Genomic DNA, 19,401 nt, shown 5'->3' on the forward strand with positions numbered 1-19,401 from the left:
TGAGGTCTTCGAAATGAGACGGCCTATGCTACAGAGGACTTCCTGTTTGCGTCACCAAACAGGAAGCCAGCTTTTCCTTTGCCGCACCCGTCGCCGAGCAACCAGCTTCGGGCTAAAAACTTGCAGAAATGGAGCAAGAGATGTTACTGCAGTACCTCGTCTTCCAAATCATGTTGGAAGACATGATTCACCGCCGCCGATACTGACGATTGATATATTTCAGGCTCAGAGAGGACCATTTTTAGGTAATTAAAACATTTTATTAAATTAAAATTCATTAATCCATGTACTTTTATCGAAAAGTAATGTTAACTTCAGCTAGCTAACGTAGTTTGTATGGCTAATGTTTTATTGTGCATATGTACATTTTTCAGCTGAAACAGGTTGGATGGACACAGATAAATAGATAGATAACTAGACAGATAGATGGATGGATGGATATATATAATATGAAGATATAAGCCTATTCTACTTAAGCTCCCCACATTTAATATTGTTCTTTATTGAACAGTTTTTCTTTTCCTCCTTTCCCTAAACCAGCCCAGACCCCTGTATTGCAGGATAAACCTGAGCGTGCCTGTCCTGGACAGATTTTTCAATGACCAGGACACAGGGCCTGACTTTGGGCTAAGCAGGCAGGCGCTGGCAGTGCTGCTGGACCTCCTCCGCCAGGATCGGAGGCATGGATGGGGTGCCCCAATTGAGACCCTGGTGTTTTTATTCTGGCTGGCGTGTGGGGCCTCCTACAGTGTGGTCTCCTGAGTGTTTGCGATGCCTCGATCCACTGTCCACCGCATCGTCCACAGAGTCACTGAGGAGGTGGTGGCCATTCGCCACCAGATCATCCACCTCCCGAGTACCCCAGAAGACCTGGAGGCAGTGTCTCGTGGATTTGCAGGGCTGGCAAGACACCGAGCCTTTAGGAAAGCTGCTGGAGCCATCGACGGCTGCCATGTCCGGATCAAGCCATCAAGCGGCCCTGATGGTCACTGCTACAAGAACAGGAAACTGTTTTCTTCGATTTTGCTGCAGGCTGTTTGTGACCATCAGGGCCGCTTCATCAACACTTACGTGGGCTGGCCTGGGTCAGTACGACTCTAGAGTGCTGCGCCACAGCCCACTGTACCAGCGTTCACTCTACCCTCCTCCAGGGCACTTCATTCTTGCAGAAGAGGTACCCGGTGACCACGATTATTGTTAGGCAAGTATAACGATTGTAAAGCTGTGATACCTAATTACCAAAAATGTTTTGTAGCACTGTTGAAACATTTTGTGTTAGGACTGATTCTTTCAAAATAAACGTGTGCATGAAGTATTTTGTATGCAGTCTTTTAAACTTCCTTATTTCTGAAAATAAATCTTAGTGACATGGCAGCCGTCGATGAGCCAGCCCTGCAAACCCAGTTGGGAGACGATGCGGTGGACAGTGGAGATGGAGACCAAACATTCTGGAGACCACCCAGATGATATCATTACACCGGTCTTTGTTGTGGCACCCCATCATTTATTTGTTCAGTTCAATTATATATATATATATATATATACATATATATACATATATATATATATATATACATACATATATATACATATATATATATATACATACATATATATATATATATACATACATATATATATATATACATATATATACATATATATACATATACATATATACATATACATATATATACATTTATATATATACATATATATACATATATATATACATATATATATATATACATACATATATATATACATATATATACATATACGTATATATATACATATATATACATATATGTATATATATACATATACATACATATATGTATATATATACATATACATACATATACATATACATATATATACATACATATATATATACATATACATATACATATATATATATACATATATATACATATACATATATACATATATATACATACATATATACATATACATATATATATATATATACATACAGTATATATATATATATATATATATATGTATATACATATACATATATATATATACATATACATATATATATCCATCCATCCATCCATTTTCCACCGCTTATCCGGGGTCGGGTCGCGGTGGCAGCAGGTCAAGCAGGCCGACCCAGACCTCCCTCTCACCGGCAACATGTTCCAGCTCATTCTGGGGGATCCCGAGGCGTTCCCAGGCCAGCTGGGAGATGTACATATACATATATACATATATATATATATACATATATATATACAGTGGGGAAAAAAAGTATTTAGTCAGCCACCAATTGTGCAAGTTCTCACTTAAAAAGATGAGAGGCCTGTAATTTTCATCATACTATGGTGTCTCAACTATGAGGTATATAGTTATTAGTTAGTTTATAGTTATTTTTCTTAAATAATGTTTTTTTCTAAATTAATCAGTTATTAAATCAGTTCATATTTTATTTCTATAATAAATAAAATAAACAATGTATTTAACAAAAAACTTTATTTGATTTAATTTACATGTACATTCATTTGTCAACCATTCTCTCCAGTAGAGAAAAGAGCCTGTCCATCCTCTCCTGTGCTCTTCTCTCCTCTGCAACCTTATATCTTCTCTAATCAGCTCATCCTTTTTCTCTCCCTTTCTCTTTCTCTTTCGCTTTCCTCCTCCTCCTCCTGGTCACCCACTGCGTTGCTTGGCCTTGGTGTGTCCTAGGGGATGGAGGCAATTAGGACAGGGGGGTTTATAGACTCTGTCCCAACACCTCATCCATGAGGACAAACCACAGCCAAATTGCAGCAGTGGGTTTCCCACTCACTCCCTCTCCTGACCCTGGATCTTTGCAATCCTAAGGCAGAGCACATCAATCAAGACAGTTAACAAAAACAACAGCAGCAAAATTATTGTCGGTAAACGTTAATTAACTTGTAACAACACATATGCACATACTTTATACTTCTTCTTGAGGTTGTCACATTTCTTTTGCCTGCAAGGGACTCACCCTCCCCCGCAGGCACATCTTCTCCAAAATTGTCCTAATCACATTGACAAAATTATGAAAAGTTAAAACGTTAACAATAATGTTAACACAAGTATGCAACATTTTACACAGCAGAATATACACAAATTCACATAGAAATAATTTACATGGATGTCTTATTTTCCATTTAAATAAATAAAAGAAAAAGGTCACAAATTGCATCTCTGACAGCAACAACAAACCAGAAGTGTGTTGTCCTCTCTACTGGTTGTCCTATTAGTAAAGGCTTTGTATACAGGATGATCAAAAAGCGATATAACAAATGGACCAATAGCTTACTTCCAAGCAACGCTTGCAGAATGTTTGGCTCCGGTGAACAGGCCGTCATTCGTTAGTAGCTTGTCAGCTACGAACGTCACGTAACTTAACCGATCATTTTAACAGACGTGATGTTATAAGGTCGCTTATTTTGTTTTAACATTCGTATTGATGATATTCGAGTGAGTTAAAACCCATCGGCACGCAATGCATCTCGGGATATGCTGGGCCGCGAAGGATATATCAGATGTGTCCTCCGAATCTGGGAGCAGAAGGCTGCATTCGTCGGCTGCATTTGAAGGACTCTTCAACAAACATGCGAAATTGGACAGCCTAGTCGCAGCGCTGTGACGTAACCGGTCTACGAATGCAGCCTCTGCAGGATGCAGCCCCTGAATTGAGACACACCTAGTGTAATACATGGAAGTAGTCTCAGTAATTATCTGAATTGAGACAAAGCAGTAGTCTTGGTCGTCCGTAAAGTTGTAATCGAATAAAAAGAGCATAATGGTCAAAATGAATCCAGCAAAGGTTATCCTTGCTTTTAGTCCCTAGTATGTGTCAAGCTCCAACGACACTAGATTCTACACTTCCACAGGGCAACACAATAGTATTTTCTGTAATGCCTGATACATTCCCATGTTTTACCAACTCCACATTTCTCAGCTAACACTAATGACTTCATAATGACAAGCAGTTTTCGACTTTCCATGGTAATTGGCTAGCAGAGTGGTATGCTTGGCAAAACATGTCCCAGATCTTATATGTATGCACAGAGATTAAACTAATACTGATATCCTGCAAAAATTGCAGTTTTCTTTTAATTGCTGGTTATTACCAAATGTTACGTGCGTATTTAAGTTACACTTTCTTTGATAAAGATAGAAAAGTGTGCTTTGTCATACAGGTCAATGATGCTATAGGAATGGAATGGCCATGGATCTTTTTTACCACACTCATTCTGGTTGGCTCCTTCTTCGTGCTAAACCTCGTTCTGGGAGTGCTCAGTGGGTAAGATTACCCCAAACCTAACTACTTCCCTTCAGTTCATTTATTTTACATAATCATGATTTACTCTTTAAGCTGTTCATTTAAGACTGTCATTTCTTCACACTGCTCAGTGTGTTCTGTCTCTTTAGTTCATATTGTGTGTCTTGTTTCCAACTAGTGAGTTCACAAAAGAGCGAGAGAAGGCCAAGTCCCGAGGAGAGTTTCAGAAGCTGAGGGAAACCCAGCAGCTGGATGAGGACCTCAAGGGCTATATGGAGTGGATAACTCAGGCTGAGGTCATGGACAATGACCAGGAGGCACAGGGTAAGGCACAAGGCACAGAATACAATGCCGGTTGAACATAATAGAAAAAAGTATACAGTATATAACATGCCAAGGAAATGCATGGAATTTTCTTTTGCAGCTGTCAGAAACATTACTAGCATTCAAGATATGCATAAACTCAGTAGATTAACGTTGCTGTAAATATCATTTTTTTGTAGTGCCACTCTGGTTGACATTCACTAGATGGCAATTTTCCCTTTTTTCTTTCAACTGCAGCAATATTCTTCAATGCACTTCTGACCCAAATATATTTTAGTGCTAACATTCACTGGAAATACTTCCTCTGCCTTTTATCCACTGTGTCTATATGTGGTAGTACTCACTAAGTAATTTAATCAGTTGGAGACAGCCTCAGTAGGGGTCCCGAGCCAAATTGATTAGACAAGCTGCAATCGGTGAAAAAACTGTTTTTGTGTAGTTAGGTCTTGGTGTTGATGGCCCACGTTTCAAATGGTTTGTGTCCGGGGTGTAAGGGGTAGACCATAATCTTTCCAGCTCGCTTCAGGACCCTGGAAGGATACAAGGCTTGTAGGACTGGAGGGATGGCAGATAGCTGCCAATAACTCTCAGAGGAGCAAATTACATGCTTAAACCTTTTAAACACTAGCACTATTTTTAGGCCTCTGCTCAAAAATTGCATACCCATACTAAAGAGAGTGTAGATCTCTAACTACAAGGTCTATTTGAATAATTTTGATGTTATACACTGATATTTACACATCTGAGCAAATCTCACAAGTGTTACCATTATTATATGTTACTGGTTAATAGTGAATGAAGATGGAACAAAGCTCAAATTGAAAATTGTCAGGTTCGCCTGAAAAAAAAGCAAGTTTTATTGATATATTATTTATTTGAAATAATGCAGATCCAAGCCTAAAAATACGCCACAATCATAGCACAACATGTTTGAAGTCTCCACAACAAATTTTACTTCGATTGAGTGAAGCAGGCCAAGGTTATAGAGGTTTGAGGATGGAGAGGTCAGGCAGGGCCAAGCCAAATTCTCATTTTTGGAACCAGCTGTTGCGCTGTGCTATTCTAATTTTATATACTACATAACTATATATTTCACTTGTTTTATCACTACTAGTATTCAATCTATCCAAATACAGCAGTTTGGCATAATTTCGAGCCATTTTGAGCTCTCATATCTCTCCATGGAATGTTCTCGTCTCTGTCTGTGTCTATGGAGCCCTTTCTAAGCCTATGATTGGCGGATTTCAGCATGTGACACCTTGTTCAATGCGGAAGAGTGTGGGGGCTGAAATCTTCCCCACCGAGAGAAGGCCGGAGAGCACGCTCCACTGTTGTTTTACAGTAGAGTTGCTTCTTAATAAATCTACCATAAACTGGTTTACAATTAAAAGTATTTAATCCTACTGAAGCTAATACAATTACAGAATGAAGTACACCACTAACAGAATATATAATATATGATCCGCGCGGAAAAGCTATTCACTCGCGACTCAGCCTGGAAACACAGATGTTTCCAGGCTGAGAGCCGAGAAGAAAGAGAGTGAATTCCTTTCCAGCACTTCCTCTTACAGTTTGAAATCCCCTCCCTTTTGTCCATCTTAATTCCTATTGGCTAATTTCGGTTGCCTCCTCCTGGCATCAGGCTTCCGAAAACCCTCCCGCGGGTACAACCTGCAAATGTCTGTCTAGGAGTCTGACTTTCCCTTGGCTATTCTTCACAGTTTAATACATTCAATGACTGTCTTTTATGGCTTAACACTTCTATGGTAAACATTCTATATAAAGATTAGGATTTGCAACTTTTGGCAAAAACCTTCACAAGTTTCACAAGCAAATATAAAGGTGCTACAAATTCTACTAAGATACACTTTTAACTACAAATTCTAAAACACTTCTAATTATGAATCTTCTAATTATGTATTCCAAAATACTTCTAATTATGATTTCTTAATTATGAATCATTAAACACTTCTATTATAATTTCTTAAAACACACTTCTAAACCCCAAATTTCCTACAAGAGACCCAGGAAAGCAGTAGCTGGGCTTTTGAGTAGATTAACATACTTTTTAGCCACTAAAAATCCCAAACCGTGCCGCGCCACCCCCGAGCCAAAAATGCCGACCATTTAATCATACTTGCACCCAGAAGCGCCATTTTTCACACACACACACACACACACACACACACACACACACACACACACACACACACACACACACACACACACACACACACACACACACACAAAGGGACACGGAGAGAACACGTCTGAAACGGATTACCGTCAATTTCCAGCGTTTTTCTTCCAGAAAATCATCTCAAGGTACGATGCGTTTAAATTTTTTTGCTGTGGAGAGGTTTGTTGTTCGTTGGCTTTCTGACTGTAACCTTTTAATGGTTTCACGGAGAGGAATTTAGAAGCTATGGGTGGATTCGCGGTCGAATCCTCGTGCTTTCTGATCTAGCATCGGCCATGATAGCGGCCAGCGTTGTGTTGGGATATGCAAACGGAGTGCATAGGTCGTCAATTTATGGCGAAAAATACGTGTTATTGTGGTAAATCTTCTAGTTTATTGAATTAGTTCGTGTATAACTGTGTTTTGAGTGAGTAAAATGGTTACTCTGGTTACCCATGGTTGTTTCGCCCAGAATTTCTTCGTGACATAGGTATATGATATGTCATAAAATATCATTTTATTTGTTTCGCAAAAGTGAATTGTACTACATGTTTGTACTCTGTCACCCCCCTAGCCCCCTTTAAAGTGGGCTCTCGGTATAATATATGTTATTAAAACCTCTTCCCACTCTGACGGCCCGCCCGTTAAAGGCATATTTGTGTTATGCACACAACTGCTCTGTAACGATGAGTATTAATGCGATATCTCATTAGAAAGCTACGGTTCTTGTAACTCGATTTCTGCAAACCATGTCAAGATACAATAACAACAGCAGGTACAGTTAAGGTCTCTGTCAAACAATCACTCCAAAAATAGCCGATAAAATATCGCCGTGACTCACCGATTATGATTCATAACGTTCCCCTTGTGCATGCTAGTCCAGCAAAAACGGTCTTGCTAGGTGGCTAAGGGTCCACACGATCCAATCCAGTAAAAGATTTAGTCCAAAACACATTAGTACGTCCATAAAGACCCACGGGGGGCTGTTGCATCATTTCAAATTAGCCAGCAGATATGATAACTCCTGATCATATTTCGGGCATAATTTCACTTTTCATGTCAACAGAGCGGAGATTTTCATCGCAAAATGGAGGCTGCATTCTGCCAGTTAGATTGACACCTCATTTGACCCAATAGGTGCTTCTATAGCCCGGTCACATTCTGGAACAGCCAACGAGAGTCCGCTTTGAAAGACAATGCCCGCCTCTCTTCTTTAGGTAAAGCTCGAGCCAATCGCAACAGATCCTGTTCAAACTCAGGCTCCATATAGCCAATGAAATTACGAAGCCAAGGATATGCAGATTTATCAGATGGCCCCCTGGGAAAGTTTTCAAAACTGCAATTGAAACCGTGACTGAGGTAACTGGGACAGAGTATCAAGACCAAAGTCTGGTTCATGAGAATTTTCAAGAATCTGTGAAAGTTGGCATTGGTTAAATATGATATAGTTAACCATACATCGACATAAATAAACTATAATTTGAATTTTGGACACGTAGTATATGCATTTTGACGTAGTGACGTGAGCCTCCAAATGCGTTTTTATGTGGCCGCACTCTTAGTAAACCACATGTAAAATATTAATTTTCTGTCCAAATTCCAACTTGTACCAGGTATCATGCCTCCATTCTACCTAACCAGTGTCTTTTCCGGGTCATAAGTGCCAGCCATAGATAACTGCTGCCATCTGTTGGCCAAAACAAGTCCATGCGGAAATAAAATCCTTCTTTTTCAATGTGCTTAAAACTCCACAGCTCAATGCCAGTAGCACTTACAGTGATTCTGACTGATTGTGAAGAAACTTCAGAGTGTTGCCGTTCAATAGAGACTAAAACCATACATGTACTCCCAATGGTTCAATAAGAGCTGTCAGTTTACTTTGGGTACGCGGTGGATAGGCGTTTTAGGCAAATTTTACAGTGGAGATGCTTGTGGATTTCAGAAACAGCCCAGCCCCACCCGCCTCCATCACCCATTCCTTCTGATTCCTTAGCACCATCACCCAGGACCTCAACTAGGAGCTGATCATCAGCTCCCTTACCAAGAATGCACAGCAGAGATTATACTTTCTGAAGTGCAGAAGCTGAAGTGGCAGAAGAAGTTAAATTTGTCAAAGTCAATCAGTGTCCAACTTCACCTCCTCCATCACCATCTGGTACACTGCTGCCACTTCCAAGGACTAGGGCAGACTTTAACTGAAGGAGATTTCTAGCTGAAAGCCCTGAATAGCCTACTGCTACATTCAAACACAAACAACAGCCCCCACCACCTGCTGACACAGCTTCTTGTATTTACATTTCCATAATTTATTGCAGACCAAAATAAAGTGTATAGATGAAGAGTTAATAGCAAAAACAGATTGAATAAGCCTACACCAGTCTGATTCATGTTGCCGTAAGTCGGGAACTAAAAAAACATTTTTCAGAAACAAAAGTGACATATCAACTACCACATTGAGTAATATTCCCTAGATTAAACAGAATAAACTCTTTTGGAAAATCAATACTAACAGATATATTAACCCTTTAAATTCAATACAATTCCCTCACTGCCATTCAGCAGCTGAATGTAGGACATCGTTAGATGTGTTGATAAACTACCAGATGTAACTCATTGAGTTAATGAAAGAAGAAGGTACCAGGGCTTTATAAGTATCAGACAAAAGATTTTCATCAAACAGGAAAAAGAAGATGTGTGCAAATGTGTGTCCTCTGATGTTTGCAAAAATAATAGTAAGAGCAGGGTGCAGAAGAGCAAAACTGCAACATGCTTTCCTGTCTTTTACAGAGGTAAGCATCATACACACATCAAGTCTAATGCTTTATGAGTGGTTGCACCAATAAGATGAATCAAATGTGAGATTACTTGTAATTGCAGTTTAGAAAAGCTAGTTGTGGGAATTAACTATTTCCTTTATTTTGTAGATGGAGTTGGACACAGAGCCAGTAAATGTGCAGCTTCATCCCCATGTGCCTGTCCTTGTTGTGTTCTTTGATGGTCAGAAAGACCTCATGGCTGACCACAGTTTGCGAGGACAGTCCATGGGGGACCTTTTGAATATTCTGACATCAAAGAACACCAAGGCTGGTCACATGAGTTGCATTTATTGATTGCCATTTACTGGTTGGCACACGGCTTATCATACAGTGTGGTGTCCCAGGCCTTTAATGTTCCCAAGTATACAGTTTGCAGACCTGGATCTATTACTGATAGATAATTGAGAATTATTACATTTTGATAGAACGCTCCTTCTTTAAGAGGCGCATCTTTTCTAGCCTTTACGGTGTCGTATCTTTCATGCGACAGTGCTGTTGAAGTGATGAGGAAGGATGCTCCGTGGACACTGTTCTTGCTGGTATAATAAAGTTTATTACAAACAAGCAACACATGCCATTACGGACGTCTAGCTCGTCCGGAGGTCTCAAGTCGAATCTGAAAGTCCCTCCTTCTAGGGCTCTCGCTTCATCTTTATATAGGATACATGTTATGTTTACATCTGGGCGGAACGTAAGAGAATGTATGTGGCCTCCTCATTCTACACATCCCCCCTTCTGCCCCTGGTCTCCTGCACATCTGGTTTTCATCTAAGACAAATACACTTGGGGTCTTCGCTGTATTGTGCAAGACCTGAAAATATACCACAACGGTACTAGTACAGTGGTCCAGGAAACACACCGACCAATTGCATGCATTTTATATCATCTCACGTGACGGTGCTCAGCCAAGCCAATGAATATATGAACCTGTGTGTTATTTGAATAGCTTAGTATTGAATGCACAATAAAGAGGTATGTTTATACACGGCACTAGGCCCAGTTTAATATAAAACACTATTTTATACAATATACAGTTGTGTGAAAAAGTGTTTGCCCCCTTCCTGATTTCTTATTTTTTTGCATGTTTGTCACACTTAAATGTTTCAGATCATCAAACAAATTTAAATATTAGACAAAGATAACACAAGTAAACACAAAATGCAGTTTTTAAATGAAGGTTTTTATTATTAAGGGGGATAAAAAATCCAAACCTACATGGCCCTGTGTGAAAAAGTGATTGCCCCCTAAACCTAATAACTGGTTGGGCCACCCTTAGCAGCAACAACTGCAATCAAGCATTTGCGATAACTGGCAATGAGTCTTTTACAGCGCTGTAGAGGAATTTTGGCCCACTCATCTTTGCAGAATTGTTGTAATTCAGCCACATTGGAGGGTTTTCGAGCATGAACCGCCTTTTTAAGGTCATGCCACAGCATCTCAATCGGATTCAGGTCGGGACTTTGACTAGGCCACTCCAAAGTCTTCATTTTGTTTTTCTTAAGCCATTCAGAGGTGGACTTGCTGGTGTGTTTTGGATCATTGTCCTGCTGCAGAACCCAAGTGCGCTTCAGCTTGAGGTCACGAACAGATGGCCGGACATTCTCCTTCAGGATTTTTTGGTAGACAGCAGAATTCATGGTTCCATTTACCACAGCAAGTCTTCCAGGTCCTGAAGCAGCAAAACAGCCCCAGACCATCACACTACCACCACCATATTTTACTGTTGGTATGATGTTCCTTTTCTGAAATGCCGTGTTACTTTTACGCCAGATGTAATGGGACATACACCTTCCAAAAAGTTCAACTTTTGTCTCGTCAGTCCACAGAGTATTTTCCCAAAAGTCTTGGGGATCATCAAGATGTTTTCTGGCAAAACTGAGACGAGCCTTTATGTTCTTTTTGCTCAGCAGTGGTTTTCGTCTTGGAACTCTGCCATGCAGGCCATTTTTGCCCAGTCTCTTTCTTATGGTGGAGTCATGAACACTGACCTTAATTGAGGCAAGTGAGGCCTGCAGTTCTTTGGATGTTGTTCTGGGGTCTTTTGTGACCTCTTGGATGAGTCGTCGCTGCGCTCTTGGGGTAATTTTGGTCGGCCGGCCACTCCTGGGAAGGTTCACCACTGTTCCATGTTTTCGCCATTTGTGGATAATGGCTCTCACTGTGGTTCGCTGGAGTCCCAAAGCTTTAGAAATGGCTTTGTAACCTTTTCCAGACTGATAGATCTCAATTACTTTGTTTCTCATTTGTTGTTTGCTGGAATGTTGTATTTGTAGACCTGTGGTGATATCACTTGCGATATATAGTGGATTTTCAAACATTGGTGTACGAAAGCTCCCCTGGCAGGGAGCATGGTTTACGGTTAGTTCATCCGTCTTGTTTGCAAGGGAAGTGGTGTTCCCCATAAGAATTGATGGAAGAAGAGGTTTATGTTTTCTATGCCTCTCACTCTCTCCATGTCTCTGAAATGTGTGCTGAGGGAACTCCAGCTCCATGCCTGTAGCACAGTAGCTCGCTGCGGGTGTAAGCGACCATTATCTCCAGGTAACTAGTATAGAAAAAAACACACAATTCAATTCGATTTATTTTGGAGAGCCCAAAATCACAAATTGTCTGTACACAAGCAACATCCTCTGTCCCATTGGTACGAGAAAATCTCCTTTAACGTAGAGAAAAGAGGAAGAAACCTTAAGGAGAGCAACAGAGGAGGGTCCTCTACCAGGATGAAGTGTGATAGATGTTATGTGTACACAATGAACAACATAACAGAGTTACAACACATTACATGCATATGACAGAAATTATTCATATAATGAGAGTAGTAAGCAGAATAATGATGGAAAAAGTATGACTACTAATAATAAAAGCAGTAATGGTATTGGCAATAGCAATGCAACTTTGGGGCGACCATGGCTCACTGGGTTAAGAGGGTTGTCTGGTAACTGCAGGGTCAACGGTTCGATCCTTGACTGGGACGTGTCACGTATCAAAGTGTCCCTGAGCAAGACACTGAACCCCTAACGGCTCCCCGGGCGCCTGTCATTGGCAGCCCACTGCTCCCTATATACAGGGATGGGTCAAATGCAGAGACAAATTTCCCCTTCCGGGATCAATATAGTATAATAACATTAAAGACTACTAATAATAATGATAATAGCAGTGGGTGTCAGGCAGGACCACGACAAGCAAGGGAAGAAGCAAAGTCAGTGTGAGAAATAATAAAAACGATAGTAGCAGTGGGTGTCGGAAGGGCCACGGCAGGGAGAGGGATTTTAAATTATATTCTTGATTTTACCGGGAGCCAGTGCAGAGAAGCTAATACAGGAGTAATATGAAGAACCTTCCACCAAATTCACCACAACCAAAATGCTTTAGTAGTGCAAGCTTGCATAAGTAATCAACAATCACAAAGTAGATGAAAGGTCTAAAACAGAAACAGTAGCAAGACAGCTGCTGCAACGGGCTCCTCACCGAGAAGTAGAAAAGTTACTATTTATATTGTATTAATATTGATTACGTTACAATTTTTTCTTTGGGGGTTGCACCACTTTGCACACTGCAAATGGTAATAGAAAGCCAGTTACCTGACCTAAATATCATCTCCTGACAAAGACTAACATGGAAGATGTAGACTGATCTTTAACATGATCTAAAGACCTGTTCTGTGTGTGTGTTTGTCTCTTTTCATCAGGCCTGCTCAACACAGAAAATGGATCAGAGACTGGAAGTGTCAACAAAATGGACACCATGCAGATGATCATCTATTACTAGTCAGTAGTGCCCTTTGTTTAGCAGAATGTATTTATTCACATATTGTCAACATTTTAAAAGTCTTAGTTTAATAAAAGGAGTTCCGAAAGTATGATACTGAGTGTATTAACATGGACATGAGTATCCTGGTTCTGATCGGGTTTCTGAAGTATCCAGTTTTTGTGTTTGAACATGCAAACATTATATCCTGATTTTACAAACCTGGATAAACCTCATACTAGTTTTGAGATCCCAGCATATGCTAGAAACCGGGACATTGTCACATGTTAACATGTTGTACAGGTTTTTGAACGCCACCTTCTACCTGCACAGCAATGCTTCAGCCAAGTGACATAACAGAAACACAAATAATGGCAATAGCTAAAGCAAGAAAATGAGTTTCGTCTTATGTGGTTGATTTACTGGACGTGACAGTGACTATGAGAAATATAGTTATAAGAAATAGCTCAATGCGTAGTGTGTGTAACAGTGGATGTGCTCAGAGCCGACAGGTGTTGGCGATCGGAGCAGAAAAAGAATAAGGAGTAAAGGTATCAAGTGTAAATGTCCTTGAGTAAACCTTGCAGGGGGAGACAAGGTGGGCTTATCATCCACGGTCTGGAAACTGAAGCAGGAAAGGTTAACATGGTCTATATTTCCTCTCATCACCCATGCCCAATGCCATGCAGTAATCAGTAACCGGGATACTAGCATCATGTCTACAGGGATGTGAATAACCCCATCTATCCATGTTCCATAACAATAAAGAGGGGGTCATCAAAGTCATTTAAAAGTCATGCTACCTTTTTTAGGGCCACTATGAAGACTCACCATTCATCGGAATTCAACTTGTCTTTCTTTGTCTTTTGTGCAGTAAACTGGCTCGTAAGTGGAATCGTTGGTTACGCCGTAAATGCAGAGTGTATGTGAAGTCCAAACTGTTCTACTGGTGGGTGATCATGCTCGTCCTTCTTAATACGCTGGCCATCGCAACGGAACACCACAAACAGTCCCAGAGACTCACAAACTGGCAAGGTCAGAGCTTTATAAACCTCTCATGCCTACATGCATTTCATCCTGTATTTAGTACCAGATCATTTTCATCAATCAGCTTCATTTTAGTGAGAGCAAAAGAAACACTGTTTCGAAAAGAAGTATCATGAATACAGTGCAATATGGTTTCTCAGCCTTGGAATGCAAACCTGGGATCAAATGCAGAGACGAGACCAATCTTATTGATGTGTTTTGTCCATACAATAAATGGACTACCCAGTGTGTTAGTAGAATAATGAAATACTTTCCAGTGTTTACTAATGAACAGTTAATTGATTGAATAAATGATTCTAAAGATGCTATTGAAAAAAAGACGATGTGGTAAAAAAAACATTATAAAAAGGCAACTAAATGGGCTTCATTACACTGCTGAACATAACTCTCATAACTCTGGGTGCCAGATGGCTGCTGGTCTGCCTAACAAGAACACCTTAGTGCAAAGAAAAACGAATAGTTCTGTAATCAATGACCAGCCAAGTTTCATGGCAGGTGGTGAAATCAGGAAATGTCAAGAAATGCAATTTATTGTTGTCATGTTAAACGACACATTTCTTTCTTGTCACAATGCCAATGGGGATCCTTAATGCAGCCACATGACTATGCAATGGTCAGAGTTAGTGACAAAATATTTAATATTTAGAGAGACCACTTATAATGGGTAGGTGTCTGAGGAGGTGCATAGGTCCAACAAACACGAGAACGATGTTCAAACTGCTTGTCCCCAAGTGTTGCTGTGAAGTTGCGTTCATGATAGTTTTGTTGCCTAAACCAGAAAAAGAAGTCGTGCCGAGCGACACGTAAAAAACAGACAATTTGTGTTGCTCAGTACAAAACCAATCGATTGCATTTTGTTACATTTTCACAGTCTGCTGTTTGACAAAAGTTTATATTTTGAACTGGAATCCTGGACAGCAAAACAATCAGCTCTCTCATTTAACCTAATATTCACTTTTCTTATTTTAACAAAGCCCAAACACATTTATGGCCACAAACAAAGTGTAACTTCCATTCATTCATCTATTATGTTTGGCTGCGGGGGAAGCAGGCTAAGCAGGCTATTCCAGAGCAGCAGGGAAAACATCTGTTTGGCTCAGGAAGGTTTTAAACTGAGTAAAATAACCCTAGCCCTATTTTTAGGCCTCTGCTCAAAAATTGCATACCCATGCTAAATAGACTGTAAATCTATAACTACAAGGTCTATTTTAATCATTTTGATGCTAGAATAAAGGTAACACTTGTGAGATTTGTTCAGATGTGTAAATATCAGTTTATATGTTACTGGTTAATAGTGAATGAAGATGGCATACAGCTCAAATTGAAAAGTTCCAGGTTCGCCTGGAAAAAAAAGCACTGAAAGCATGAATATCTTTTTTTAATGATGCAAATCATAGCACAACATGTCAGAAGTCTCTCTGCAAAGTTTTTGCTTTGATAAAGTGAAGCAAAAAAAAGTTAAGAGAGGTTTAGTACAGGGAGGTCGAGCTGATTTGTCATTTTGGAAGCAGCTGTTCCAACTGTTCCATTGTACTTTTATATACTATATAACTATATATTTCACTTGTTTTATCACTAATAGTATTCAATCTATCCAAATACAGCAGTTTGGCATCATGTTGAGAGCCTGAGCCCTCTCTAAACCCTCTCTGTGTCTGTGAACCACGGATCAATTCTCGTCTGCCTGTGTGTATGTGAAGCTTTTGTCAGCCTATGATTGGCCAATCCCAGACTATGACACCTCTTTAGACGTGTCAGAATCTCATGAATGCAGGGGTGGTAACGTGGGTTTGATTGACAGAATCGTTAAAGGAAAAAAACAGAAACGCGCCGTGCGTAAAAACTGATTCGCCGAAAGTGAATTCCCTTCCCCCACGGTCCCCCAGCCTTGTCTGACCTGTGAGCCTGTTTCTCCAGGGAACGCTGTAAAAAAACACAGGAAATACGTAGCAACAGTGTTTTAGCCGGCAAAAATGGAATATGAATCCTTTTTCTTCATGATTCGTCTCAAGGTACGAAGCATTTATGGTTTATTCTGCGGTGGAGTGGCTTGGTTTTGTGGTGCTTGTTGGCTGTATCGCTGTAATAGTTTCACAGAGAGAAATTTGGAAGATATCGCTGGATTCTGTGTCGAATGCTCGTGCTTTTTGATATCTCGGTTGTCCGTGTTAGCTTTTTGTTCGCAGCTTTGTACGGAGTGTATGGCTCGCCGAGTTATGGCGAAAAATACGTGATATTGTGGTACGTCTTCTAGATATATTAGTTTGTGTATAATTGTGTTTGCAGTGTGTAAAATGGTTTACATGATTAAGTTGCCCAGAATCTCTTCGTTAAGTCGGTATATAATATGTGTGCAGCATTCATTATATTTGTTTCTGAAAAGTGTATTCTACGACACCGCTCTTCGCTAAACAGTCTCGCTCAAACCCCAAATGGGGCTCGCTCGGGCCCAGAAGGTTTACATTACAATAATATCTAACTTTACTGGATGGATTATAAATAATACATAGAAATACATAAATAAATGTTCTTCTCATTTCAAGTAAACTAATGGCTGCATTAAAGAATAACTGACATAACAGAAAGCTTTTCAGAAATGTGCATCTTAAAATAAAGTAATTCATTTTAGAAAAATTTATTTCACTTAAATTCAGTTCATTCAGGTGTGAATTGATGTCAATAAAAAAGCCACGATATTAGATTTTTGTCATCTTAAAAGAGAAATCAGTGTACATGGACTTTATCTGTGGTTATTAACACTTGTTTCAGCTCTATTCTCTCTGGTAACATCATTGTTGGTCAGTGAAGTCATGAGTTAGGATTCTGATCATATTGGGCTCTTAGGTTTATTTTCTGTGTCTTCATTTTAGATGTGAGTGGGTACGTTTGCTCAAAAGAGTTGTGCTTTGTCTCGTAGTGCGCTTCATTTGCCGCTTTTATCAATAGTTACGGTTTCTGAACATATGAGACATGCTAGTTTTAACTGCCTGTGGGAAGAATCAACATATAAGAGTCTGTTCATTCTTGCTTATAAATTCCATTTACTCTGAACACGTTTCTCTTTTTGGAGAACGTCATGCGAGATAACTTCTCTGATTATCGCAATTTCCCTGCTCTTCTTTCTATTTCCTCGTCTCAGCCCCGTGTGTCACGGTGTGTGTAAATCTAACTCGAGTCAGGAAACTTGTCAGAATACTCATATTTGATTGGCTAAGCTGCATCACCTGATGTGATTCACAACGCATTGGTCGGTGTGTTTCCTGCACCGCTGAACAAGTGCCGTAACGGCTGACTAAGTTGTGCCGGTTGAAGTATAAATTCACTGTTAAACATGTATAACTCCAAGTTATCTATCGATTTTAGGTCCTGGGTCCGGATGCGTCTGGGTCCGGATCCGGACCGCGGTTCGCCAGTTGGGAACCCCTGCCCTAGGGGTTGAAGGCCTTTGCTCTAAATGCTAAGAAAATATGCTTCAATGCTTTCTCATCTCCTTTACAATAGGATACACTGGATCTTCCTTTACAAAAGGAAAGGAGATCATACCGCCCCACAATTCCTTGCAGCAGTATCATTTAAAATGACCCACCATTCAGCCATCCATGAAATCAAACGATATGCCTATCTTGCATTATTTTCATACAGTCTTATGTTAATGTAATTAATGTTGATAAATATGAGTAGTCAGTAACATCCATTTAATTTCAATTTACTATGTAGATAATGTAACTGTAGCGCATGGTGCCCCCGCACGCTTTCTTAATTTAATTTTTAATTAATAATAATTAAAAAATATATATATATTTTTTTTAATTTGATTTATTAAAAATTTTTTCTTATCAAAATGTTTTAATTTATCAAAAAAATCAAAAGTAATAAACAAATAGGAGGCCTTTTGTTTGAAACGAACAAAAGTGGAACGAGGAGCCCTCAGCAGTGGATGCGCGAACTGAGAGGACCTCGCCGGCGACGGGCAGACCCGAGCTGCCGCCGGGGTGACCATGGACCCACGAGACTCGTGCCCCGATGTCCGGTCACTCCCTTGAGCGCCCCTGTTGCAGCAAGAGACTGCGTGACGGGGGAGAGAGGCAGAGTTCAGTTCTCTCTCTATGTGACTCGCTCACCTGGCCTGAGGGTGAAGTGGCTCCCGTGCACTTCTCCCTGCTTTGCCCCGATTGCCTCCGCTTAAGAGAAACCTAGACCAGTAGCTGATTGCACTAAATAGTAATAAATCATCAACAAGAGCACGATCGATAGCTCATTTGCTTTCTTTTCCGAATCGCCAAACATTGATATACTAAATAGTATAATCGGTCACTCGAATAGCCGTCGGTTTTATAAAGTATTTTAAAATTTAATTTAATTTATATTAAATTTAAATTTATTTTTATTTGTCCCTGCTCAGAGCCCAACAGATATAAAGCTCTTTCAAAATCAAGCGGGTCTCTCTTAACTATAGAAAACGAATGCTAGTATGTGCAGATGTGTGTGCGCATATAGTATGCATCAGTCGTGTGCCGTGCTGGAGCTCCGTCAACTTACCACAGGGGCTGGTGTCTCTCCCTTAAGAGGAGCCCTCTCCTTTCTGAGTTCCCAAAACAGATGAAGAAAAAAGTCGGCCGAAAAAAGTTCAAATGTTACTTATTTATTTTTGTCCAATTCAAAGTATATTCTCTTGGTCCAAATACAGAGAAAAAGTCATTAACATAAAAATATAAAAATCAACAAAGTGTTTAAAAACGCTGGTTCAGTGAGCAGGCTGTTTACAAATGTCCGGAGAAAAAAGTTAAAGATTAACCCAGCGCAGGTCCAGACCTCTCCCCCGACTAAGACCTTGGTCCTTGCAAACCGAGAATATTTATACTCTTAACAACGCCTGGGGCAAGTAATCCCTCCCCCCTTTCTTGCTGCCTCTGTGGGTCATGACAGGGACATGGTAACCCCTTGCTCACTGGTTGATAATAATATTCAGCTACATATACATCAGCGTATCTTTCAACAGGTTA

General features: G+C 40.1%; 1 protein-coding gene across 1 annotated transcript in view; it reads left to right on the forward strand.

Moving 5' to 3' along the window:
• LOC142955275 (dihydropyridine-sensitive L-type skeletal muscle calcium channel subunit alpha-1-like) overlaps window positions 1-19,401 on the forward strand; it is an 80,704-nt gene that overhangs the window by 16,207 nt on the left and 45,096 nt on the right. Inside the window, exons 7-10 of the mRNA XM_076096737.1 lie at window positions 4,203-4,306; window positions 4,464-4,609; window positions 13,293-13,371; window positions 14,226-14,386. Of these exons, the coding sequence (XP_075952852.1) occupies window positions 4,203-4,306; window positions 4,464-4,609; window positions 13,293-13,371; window positions 14,226-14,386 (490 nt within the window). The remainder of the gene's footprint in view (window positions 1-4,202; window positions 4,307-4,463; window positions 4,610-13,292; window positions 13,372-14,225; window positions 14,387-19,401) is intronic.

Source organism: Anarhichas minor, unplaced genomic scaffold, assembly GCF_050575085.1.
Source record: "Anarhichas minor isolate MPS153535 unplaced genomic scaffold, ASM5057508v1 ptg000023l, whole genome shotgun sequence".
Taxonomy (NCBI): domain Eukaryota; kingdom Metazoa; phylum Chordata; class Actinopteri; order Perciformes; family Anarhichadidae; genus Anarhichas; species Anarhichas minor.